At 39.7% G+C, this 10,774-nt stretch overlaps 1 protein-coding gene across 1 annotated transcript in view; it reads left to right on the top strand.

The window, feature by feature from the left end:
• The window catches only part of dnah6 (dynein, axonemal, heavy chain 6), a 37,707-nt gene extending 27,498 nt beyond the window's left edge, over positions 1 to 10,209 (top strand). Inside the window, exons 60-82 of the mRNA XM_074664093.1 lie at positions 25 to 228; positions 735 to 860; positions 977 to 1,141; positions 1,536 to 1,603; positions 1,753 to 1,933; positions 2,138 to 2,317; positions 2,436 to 2,669; positions 2,826 to 2,961; positions 3,192 to 3,358; positions 3,528 to 3,718; positions 3,816 to 3,976; positions 4,290 to 4,378; positions 4,761 to 4,907; positions 5,078 to 5,216; positions 5,721 to 5,840; positions 6,000 to 6,121; positions 6,748 to 6,877; positions 7,027 to 7,154; positions 7,414 to 7,599; positions 7,731 to 7,803; positions 8,004 to 8,155; positions 9,280 to 9,502; positions 9,749 to 10,209. Coding sequence (XP_074520194.1) covers positions 25 to 228; positions 735 to 860; positions 977 to 1,141; positions 1,536 to 1,603; positions 1,753 to 1,933; positions 2,138 to 2,317; positions 2,436 to 2,669; positions 2,826 to 2,961; positions 3,192 to 3,358; positions 3,528 to 3,718; positions 3,816 to 3,976; positions 4,290 to 4,378; positions 4,761 to 4,907; positions 5,078 to 5,216; positions 5,721 to 5,840; positions 6,000 to 6,121; positions 6,748 to 6,877; positions 7,027 to 7,154; positions 7,414 to 7,599; positions 7,731 to 7,803; positions 8,004 to 8,155; positions 9,280 to 9,502; positions 9,749 to 9,852 — 3,426 coding nt within the window. The 3' untranslated portion in view covers positions 9,853 to 10,209. The remainder of the gene's footprint in view (positions 1 to 24; positions 229 to 734; positions 861 to 976; positions 1,142 to 1,535; positions 1,604 to 1,752; positions 1,934 to 2,137; positions 2,318 to 2,435; positions 2,670 to 2,825; positions 2,962 to 3,191; positions 3,359 to 3,527; positions 3,719 to 3,815; positions 3,977 to 4,289; positions 4,379 to 4,760; positions 4,908 to 5,077; positions 5,217 to 5,720; positions 5,841 to 5,999; positions 6,122 to 6,747; positions 6,878 to 7,026; positions 7,155 to 7,413; positions 7,600 to 7,730; positions 7,804 to 8,003; positions 8,156 to 9,279; positions 9,503 to 9,748) is intronic.
• The last annotated feature ends 565 nt before the right edge of the window (positions 10,210 to 10,774 follow it).

A 10,774-nucleotide genomic window follows, 5' to 3' on the forward strand; every position in this document is an offset into this window, starting at 1 on the left:
TGTGTGTTTGCCTCATTTACCCAGCTTATTGACCAGTGGATAAACCAGTGCAAAGAACTTAACATCCCCATCAGTCCCAACTTCAGCCTCATCAACATTCTAGGTGACGCGTTTGTCATCCAAGGGTGGAACTCTGAGGGTCTGCCACACGACAATGTGTCCATAGAAAATGGGATCTTGGTGACTGAAGCAAGACGCTGGCCTCTCATGATCGACCCCCAAGATCAGGTAGAGTGGGAACTATGGTTGATGCACTGTTCATTCAGGGCTTTTTAAGTTTTGTCATGTTTTTATTGTAATTCTTGACAGCTATGACATGATTAGAAACAGGAGAATACAATGAGAGACAATGAAAAAGGACCCTTGTCTATAAAAGTCAAGATTTTATCCTGTAATTCCTTCACCACGCCCATCACCAAGTCCTTGCAGTATGACTCCCTTTCTTGTTTCTCACATTGTACATGTTGAAGGTTTTAATGGACTGTTTGAATGTAGGAGAGGGCAGTTCCACCTCATGGATATTATCCCTCACTTTAATGACCAACAATTTACATAAATGCTGTAATAAACAAACCCTTAACACTGAGTTATGTTATACAGTTTTATTAAGTCTTTTCCTGCACTCTACTATTACAGTACCACTTTATTTCAGCAACAAAGGTTTTCAATCATTTTCTTTCACTTATTCAAGTATACGGAAGAATCATGCTCCTTGTTACTTTTTCCACCTCCAGGCCAACAGATGGATCCGCTCCAAGGAGGCCAAGCATGGTCTAAAGGTGATCAAGCTGACCGACCCAAACTTTCTCAGAGTACTAGAGAATGCCATACGCATGGGTATACCTGTGCTGCTAGAAGAGGTATGAACACGCTTAAGACCAAAAAGAAAGCTAAAGCAAAGAATTGCTGTAACTGACAGTATGAGAGTGAATACTCCACCCATGACTGCTTTCTTGTGTTGTATGTGTATGTGCAGTTAAAAGAGACCCTGGATCCTGCTCTGGAGCCCATTCTGCTGAAACAAACATTTGTTGCTGGAGGACGGACGCTGATCAGACTTGGAGATGCAGATGTTGACTATGACAAAAACTTCAGGTTTTATATGACCACCAAGATGGCAAACCCGCACTACTTACCAGAGGTAGACAGAAAACAAACACTCCATATTCTTCTGAGACTGATTTCATCTGGATAAAAAAAACATTACATCAAAACTAAAAGAACCAGTCTTTTTTCATAGTGCAAGAAAAAGGCAGCTTAACTAAGAACTGTTGTGCTTGTCTGCTATGGCAGCAAAGTGAGTGGTTGAAACCAGCTCAGAGATCTTAAGGATTGCACCCTGGAGATTTTCTTATAAAGCTCATGTGTTGGGTATAACCCTTCAAATGAAAATGATGGCAACATTGTTTATTTCATAAAAGTAACTGTTAGGCACATATTCAGAAAGGTAGTAGTCGGCATGAATGCAGTTTCATTTTATCTGTGGGTATGTGCACATTGGTAAGACTGTCTGACTTTCTGTCTGTCCATATCAGGTGTGTATCAAAGTGACTATTGTGAATTTCACTGTGACAAAATCTGGCCTGGAGGACCAACTTCTGAGGTACATACAGTGAAACTTTAAAAATACTATTACCTTGACAGAAATCTCACCTTTTTTAGGGAGAAGTGATATTTGTTGTTGGTTATTTTCTTTCCCCAACTTTTTTTATCCAAACACGATCTCTAAGCTACACCTCGTCATCTTTTCAGTGACGTGGTGCGTCTTGAGAGTCCAGATCTGGAGGAACAGAGGAATGAGCTTGTTGAGCACATCAGTGCTGACCGAAACCAGCTCAGAGACCTGGAAGACCGCATCCTAAAGCTTCTCTTTAGTTCTGAAGGGAATATACTTGACAAAGAAGAGCTGGTTCAGACTCTACAAGAGTCAAAGGTAAATCCAGTTTTAACAGGAATCATATGTTTCTGTTTCTTTGTTCTGTTAGCGTCATTTTCTTCTATGTGTGGTTGTATGTTTCAAGTTTTCAGTATAGTCATTGACCGCCTTCTGTGTTGGTGTGATTTCTTAGCTGCGTACGTTTGTCCATCATATTTGCTTGTTAAGCCATTCCTCTGCTCTTTGTTTCCACCATCGCAGTTGACATCTGAGGCCATTAAGCATCGTCTGGAGAAAGCAGAGGCCACCGAGGTGATGATCAATGCTGCTCGGGAACGCTACAGGCCTGTGGCCACCCGAGGATCAGTCTTATATTTTGTCATAGCCGGTCTCTCTGAGATTGATCCCATGTATCAATTTTCACTGAAATACTTCAAACAGGTAAGGGAGTAAAATCGTAAACATTATCTGCTACACACTCCCCACTGGGCCTGTTTAACTTGTGTAAAAATGGGAAGATTTGTCACTTTGCTTTTGTTCTCATGTCTGACTCCTCTAGCTCTTTAACTCCACCATTGAGGTGTCTGAGAAGAGCGATATTTTTGAGGAGCGCCTACGGATCTTGCTGGACCAGATCCTGTTTAACTCATACACCAACGTGTCCCGTGGCCTCTTTGAACAGCACAAGCTCATCTACAGCTTTTTGTTGTGTGTTGAGGTCATGAGGGAATGTGGTAAAATCTCAGATGCTGAGTGGCAGTACTTTCTTAGAGGAGCTGCTCCTTTGGAAAAGGTAAAATGACAGTAACACTTAAAATAACACTTTTCTGCTCTATTATCAAAACTTCTTGTGCTCTTTATTTTGTATTTCAGCATTTGCTTTTTGTTGAAATACACCATCTTCCTTTTGTGTTGTAATCCTGTCCTTTTCAATGGATCCCTCTTCCAGGAATATCCAGAGAAGCCAGATGTGCCATGGTTAAGTAATGTTCAGTGGAAGACCTGTTGTGACCTGGAAGATGCTCTACCCTGCTTCAGGAATATTTCAAAGGACATCACAAGAATTTATATTCCTATTGAACTAGGTTTTTCCAACCCCATCATTATTCTCACTGATTAAGCAGGAAAATGCATCTTATCTGGTTTCTCATTCATTTTTTAATAAGTACTTGGATGTAAAAAAAAAAAACATTTTCAGAACATTTTTTTTCTCTGCCAGTCATTCTTCTCCCTTCTGAAGCACATATCATACATACACTACTTAGCAGAGGTGTTAAAAGTTAATTTATCTGATGTTTTATCGACTTTCTTAAAGGACGCTTCCAAGCATCTATTAATCCAAAGAACTGGGAAGGCTTTGTGTCACAGCTGCTGCCTCTTGTGGATTCAGAAAAAGGGAACCAGGAGATACAAGGCCGCTGGAATGAGACATTAGGAGCCTTTCAGAAGCTTGTCCTCATCAAAAGCTTCATGGAAGAGAAGGCAAGCCTAAGTATTGTCTGTTGTTCTGTGTTCCTCGCTACTGTTAATTACGGCACTCTTTTTATTACTTATCTTTAGATACTTAAAAAAAAAATCCTTAATTTACCTCAACATGAAAGTGTCCATGGTAGTGTGAAAGCATCATTCACCTCTCTTTTTTTTTTCCCAGGTTGTGTTTGCAGCAACAGAGTTTGTGATTGTCAGCCTGGGGAAACAGTTTGTGGAAAACCCTCCAGTTGACCTAGCAAACCTTTTCAAAGACATCTCCCCCTCTACACCATTGGTCTTTATACTCAGCACAGGCTCAGACCCTATGGGTGCCTTCCAGCGCTTTGCTAAGGAAAGAGGTTATCTGGAAAGGTATACGAAAAAAAAATCGATTGATATGACAGATCAGCTTTGTAACGATTGTTAACAGATGATCACAGAAGTAACTTCACCGCCCCTTGTCTAACAGAGTGGATTCTATCTCACTGGGTCAAGGCCAGGGCCCGATAGCAGAGAACATGATCCATGCAGCTCTCAAGAGCGGCAACTGGGTCTTTCTACAGAACTGTCATCTGGCTGTGTCCTGGCTGTTGGCCATGGAGGAGCTCATCAAGACTTTCACTGAGCCTGGTATTATTGCACCACATAGCACTAAGATATAGAACTGCCCAGTTATCAACAAGCACAAAGACTTTTAACAGTGTCATCAAACACTTTTATTTGTTTGAAATTTATTGATTAGATAAAATAGAAAATAATATCTGTAAAGGACTTTGAAGCCCCGTGAGGTGATTTTAGCTAGCTGCTACTTGACATTTTTATGAACCGTGCTATTCATAGAAATAAGACAGAAGTGTCAGTGATGTTGACTTTTAACCCTTTATTTGTTAACGTCATCTTTTGTTTATAAATGCAAGTAATTTTGTGCTTTATTTCGCTTTAGATACGACAATCCACGAGAATTTCCGTTTGTTTCTTAGTTCCATGCCTACCAAGGTTTTTCCAGTATCAGTGCTCCAAAACTCTGTCAAGGTAAACTCATGCACACACAACACAAAGGTAAGAAGTGACTGTCAGACACAAGGACAGCTAACTCAAGGTCAAGTCTGGATGGGTAGTTTTAGTTTTTGACTTTTGGGAACAGTTCTACCATCACCTGCAGAGAAATATGTTATGATGCTATTTCTCTTCATCATTACATAATGGGTGTTGATCAGTAACGGCTGCTGGTCAGTCAAGGAGGGGAAGCTCATTTTTTTCCGGCCTACATCATAAATTTGTTTATTTATTTAAACGTAAATTCTTCCCTCCGTTCCTTTTCAAGAAAATGATCTGTGACCCTGTCGTACCAACCAAGAGTAATGTCTCACCAGCATTCACCACACTATGAGAGTCTCTTTTTTGTTGTTACCAGGTGACAAATGAGCCTCCTAAAGGCCTGCGAGCCAACATGCGACGTGCCTTCACAGAAATCTCAAACAGTTTTTTTGAAGATCACGTTCTGGGACACCAGTGGCGGAAGATTGTCTTTGGGATCTGTTTTTTCCATGCAATCGTCCAGGTTCGTCTTTCAGTCACATGAGACTGCTCATTACTGCTTTTCTGTGCTTTAACGGCTGTACATGTTGCCTCACCTGCTCTCTAAATTCTGTGGCTGTTTTGGTTCGCTGTCAACAGTATGTGACAGTCCTATGCATGTCTTTTATAGTTTTTGATTTTTGTGTGTCCCAGGAGCGGAAGAAGTTTGGTCCCTTGGGCTGGAACATCCGCTATGAGTTTAATGACAGTGACAGGGAGTGTGCTCTGCTCAACCTCAACCTCTACTGCAAAGTTGGCTCCATCCCATGGGATGCTCTCATCTACATTACTGGTATGGCAGTCTACTCACAGAGAAACATGTTTATATTTACATGTAAGCTCTTACACACAACATGCCAATTCAGAGAGTGACACCAGGGTAAGGAGTGCATGACGCTTGAAGCTTAAAGAAAATCTGAACAAACAAATATTAACCGACCAACTTAACTTTCCTCATCTAAACTCAATATGCCGTCCTGCTTATCACTCTAAAATAAATAAAAGAGCTTGGTGAAGATCACAAAGAGAATTGGATCCTAAAACTGGAAAAACTTCACATACAGGGGCCATCAGGCTACTAATTTATTTTTTTTCCTCTCAGCACAAAGCCTTAATGGAGGAAGCACTCACAATAAACATGTTTTTTTTCATGCTGATTTTGCTGGTATTTTGAATTATTGAGTCTGACAATCAAGACATAAACAGTGTGGCTAAGACAGGCATTTATCTGCCACTGTCAAAATGTAACACTCATTATTTTATCACCCATTGTGTGAACTTTTTGTCCCCTCCTCAGGTGAGATCACGTACGGAGGCAGAGTGACTGATGCTTGGGACCAACGCTGCCTCAGGACAGTCCTCAAAGGCTTCTTCTCACCTCAGACACTGGCCCCCGACTATAAATACTCCCCTTCAGGTATTTTTCAATATAAGCACTCTTATTCTGTCATATAATTTTAAAGGGTAAATAAAAATAATCCTTTTTTGTTGTTGTTTTGAAATGTCCACTTGTCTCACTGCCTCCTCACACTTTGTGTGATTTTTGAGGATTAATTGTTTCTCATGTGTGTTTAAGGAACCTACTATGCCCCAGAGACAGATAAACTGCAGGAGTTTAAGGAATACATTGAAAGTCTTCCTATCATTGATGATCCTGAGGTTTTTGGCATGCATGAGAATGCAAACTTGGCCTTTCAGGTAAGAACCAAAAGTAGAATTTGATTAAGGGAAAGAAATCATTTAACTTTCTTCAGCCTGATTTTAATCACCATTCTTATTCCTCTACTTTTTTTAATCCATGTTAAATATGTATTCATAAAAACGATATGCACAGTTCAGAACTTTGACAGATACAAACAAAAAACATTCATTCACATATTAACAACAGAACATATAAGGGTGATCAGTGCATACTTAAAAATGCAGGTCTCTGGGCAGGTGTAAATCTGGTTTACAAACAGGTCAATATAGGGGATGATGAAATGCACCCCTGCACCTTCTTCCAAATGGTTTCAGACCTAAACCTAGTGTTAATGTATCTGTTATTTGCTCCATACCTTGAAGATTAAAAAACTCCACGTTTCTCTAGAGAAACATTTTAGTTTGTGTATATTCCAGTTTGTCAGAATCATTCTTCTAGCAGCCAAGAAGCCTAACCTACCTAACTCAGTCTTTAGAAAGCATGGCTGGCTGGGGGTTCACTACAGTAAAAGGCAATCAACATTTTTTTTGGACACTAATAAAGACAATCACATTTCAGATGAAAAAAAGAGAGTAGTCGTCTGTTCTTACTTGTTGCGCGTTTGTGTTTTTGTTTTCTATAGCGCCAAGAAACTGTGACTTTAATAAACACCATACTGGATGTTAACCCTCGTACATCAGCCTGTCATGGAGCTAAAAGCAACGATGAGATCATCTGCGAGCTTGCTGAATCCATCCTCCTGAAGCTACCAGGTAAATGATCGTTATATAAAAACTCCTAAATGCATCACACACTGTGTACTCAAGTTAACTTATAAAATGTGGTGCAGCTTCTTTGAGAAGTTCCTAGCTGTCATGATTTGTCTCCATGCTTCCAAACATGCATGCTGTTCTGTGTGCAGAGGGTCTGAGCATGGATGGGGCGTTGGAAACCCTGTATACCCCGGATGACAAAGGCCGTGTGAACTCACTGACAACTGTACTAAGTCAAGAGGCAGACCGATTCAACAACCTGCTGAATGTGCTCAGGGTGACATACTCAATAAGGATCCACTAACAGTCACTTTCTTACAGATATTTTTTCACAGCTAGTGAAGTTTAGTTACAGATTAAATCCATCAAACAATGGCATTGAGAAATATACAACAACAAAATTAAGTGATGATTTGTGTTGAGTAAAAATATTTTCAACATGTTGTTTGAGTATGATAAAGCTTACATTTCAGAGATCTTTAATAACACTTTTTCACCACCCTTTTTCTGATGCATGACCTGTTTGTGCTTTCCAGAAGTCTCTCGTGACTTTGCAAAAGGCAATAGCAGGTCTGGTGGTGATGTCAGAGGAGATGGACAGAATATACTCAAGCTTCCTAAACAACCAGGTTCCCACGCACTGGGCAAACTCTGCATACCCTTCCCTCAAGCCCCTGGCTTCCTGGGTCAAAGACCTGACCCTCAGGACTGCATTTATTCAGGTCTGAACAATGAAAGAAGAAAACGCTACATCCAAATGCTCACACAAACACACAAAGGGGAGAAACAGGAGAGCACCAATGTAAGTTGTATAATTTTCCTTTTTTTTTTAAATTTTCTTTTCTTCTGTTAGGCTTGGATCACACGTGGTCCACCAACATCTTTCTGGATCTCAGGATTCTTCTTCCCTCAGGGGTTTCTAACAGGTAAATTAACACAGCACAGAATTAACATTCTTATTTAAGCCAAGAGACAGTAAGGCTGTGAAAAGTGGTGAGCACTTAAAGTAAACTTAAAATGATTGGATGAACTTTGAACTCCAGAAAAACATCTTTAAATTACACTTCATGATTTTTTTGTGAAAAATATGGTGAGGTATGTTTTAAATGTCCACCTGTACCTGCAGGGATACTTCAGAATCACGCCAGACACCACAACCTGCCCATTGATGAGTTGAACTTCTGCTTCAATGTAATAGCAGAGTACAGAGACCAGGTAGCAGTTTGTGAGGCTTTACAGGATCTGCCACTTAACGCTAAACTGGACATGGATGACAAGGTATTTAAATGTGTATTGTTGATATTATGCAGTGTTTCAGCTTTCTAGTCCATTTAGGAACCACAGCAAAGCAAGAAATAACCATGTACACAACGCATAGTGATTTATATCCAGGGTGTCCGCGGGGTCTTAAAAAGTATTAAAAGTTGATAAATCAATTGTGGGAAAATAAAGGCCCTTAAAAAGTATTAAAAAGTCTTAATTACGTTTTTTGAGGTATTAAATTTCATTGGTGCTTAAGCTTTGACTCCAAAAGTATCCATGAATATTTCTTTTCCTCCTTGCAACTGTCCGCTGATTGTGCCGGCTAAACATTCAGCCTGTGAGGTTGTCAGGTATTGGCGCTTAGCAAAATGGACATGCAAGATTTTACACAATAAACCATGCAAGTCCATCTAGATCGCCTCGGAGCTCCCCGCTTACATGTCATCAATAATGTGCTGATGGTGGTCACAAGAAGCTGATGGAAAGCAAATCACACAGTCTCAGGCACATTTCCTAAATTTTGATAATGATGAAACAAGTTCTTGTTTTTTCAGCCTTGAATAATTGCTGTTACTTGTTGTATGGGAACAAGAATGGGAGTGTCAATAAACCTGCCAGTAGTTTAATTTATTCTTTCAAGCTTTATTCCTTCACAGTTTACCTCATTTCTATTTAAATTTAAATCACAAGTACTAAAGATGGGTTGCTACCAACAGCTTAAAATTGCGATGAGGTCTTAAAACTTTTTGAAAGGTTTTTTAAAAAGTCTTAAAAAGGTATTAGAATTAACCTCTGAGTTTCAGCATATACCCTAATTTATGTCCAAGTGGGTGTACATTCTTATAATATCAAGGTCATGAGTAACCTATGATTCAAAACATAAATACATAAAACATTACATTTAAGTTTATTTTCCTGATCCTGATTTGTTTAACCCGACAAAGGAGAGCATGCTGAGCTGTGACACAGAGCTGGTTAATCAATGATAAGTCAGAGGTGACCTAGAGGGGCGGAGCAGACATTGGCTGTATGTCTGTAGATGGTTGTTTCTAACTCAAAGGGATTGATATTTGTAAAATATGAATAAGTTTAACTCCAAGTATCTTTTATTTATCATTCCTTCATCTCATTGTGTATAGTTACCTAAGCCAGAGAATGGCGTGCTTGTTCATGGCATGTTCATGAACTCTTGCCGCTGGGATGACGACAACATGGTGATAGAGGATGCGTTACCAAGAGTGATGAACACTATGCTGCCAGTGGTGCATTTTGAGCCCCAGCAGAACTATGTGCCTGAGCCTGACCTCTACCACTGCCCTCTGTACAAAACCTCAGCCAGGGCAGGAACTCTATCCACCACAGGTACGTCCACACAGGAGCCCTCATTCACACACTGGTTTGAATTTTACACTTCAAGGTACTGAACTGTCACATTTTAAATGAGTTAACATGACTAAATGTTAAGCTCAGAGATATTTCGGCTTGAGATTGAACATTGAAAGTTATCCCCTCACTCCTTCCTCATTCATGGAGTGTTTGGTTTTCTAGGATAACCTCTTTGATTATCTCCTTACTTCTCGCTAACCATGTATCTCTGTTTTCTTCAAGGTCACTCCACTAATTTTGTTGTGACAGTCACGCTTCCCTCCAAGCGACACAGTGACTATTGGATCTCGAAAGCCTCTGCTCTCCTGTGCCAGCTGGATGATTAAATATGGATTCAAAGTAACTAAAACATGTCTTTGAGCAAAATCTCCAGTAAAGTTCAAGCTTCATTTGACTGTTTAGAGCTTTACACCAACACGATATATAGTCAGCTATCAGTGCACCAACTTTGAATTAAGTAAAGGACCCTTCTGAGTTTTGCACAAGTGTGTTCAGTGTGCTCAAAATGACACCTAATAAAGCTGCATAGTGTCTTAATTTTTAAAGATTACGCACACAGAAGGAGTAATTTATTATGTGAAATATAAAAATATGAAAAACCTTCTTGGAAAAGGGTATTACAGGCTAATTAGGTCTGTAGTTGTGTCACAAAATGCCTCTTGAAAAATATTAGACAATAATCCTGTTTTGTTTTGTGCTCATTACATTTATTTCCAAAGATGAAATTCAAACAAAATTTCTACCAGACATTGGTATTAATTCAAATAATCCACACATAAAAAGAAATCACAACGTTCAAGTCCATAAATAATGATTTTGTGGAATTAAGTACGATAACACAGGAAAAACACGCTGAGACTCATCTAATACTTAGTGGAGAAGCCTTTGTTTGCAATGACAGCTTCCAGAAGCTTCTTGTATGTTTAAACTAATGGCCCACACTGCTCAGGTGTGATTTTGGCCCATTCCTCTGCACAGATTGTCTTTAAATCTAGAATATTCTTTGGTGCCCTCTGGTGAACCCTTTTCTTTAGTTCTTTCCACAATTGTTCAATTTTCAGGTGATTGACTAGGCCATTCTAACAGATTGATTTTCTTTTTTTGAAACCATTTGAGAGTCAACTTTGCAGTGTGCTTTGGATCGTTGTCCTGCTGGAAGGTCCAGCCACGTCTCATCTTCGTCATCCTGGTGGATGGCAGCAGATTCATATCAAGAATTTCCCCATACATGGCTCCATTCATTGCTCC

The sequence above is a fragment of the Halichoeres trimaculatus genome, unplaced genomic scaffold, assembly GCF_033239565.1.
Source record: "Halichoeres trimaculatus isolate MK-OKI-2021-1 unplaced genomic scaffold, fHalTri1.1 fHalTri1_scaffold_2, whole genome shotgun sequence".
NCBI classification, from domain to species: domain Eukaryota; kingdom Metazoa; phylum Chordata; class Actinopteri; order Labriformes; family Labridae; genus Halichoeres; species Halichoeres trimaculatus.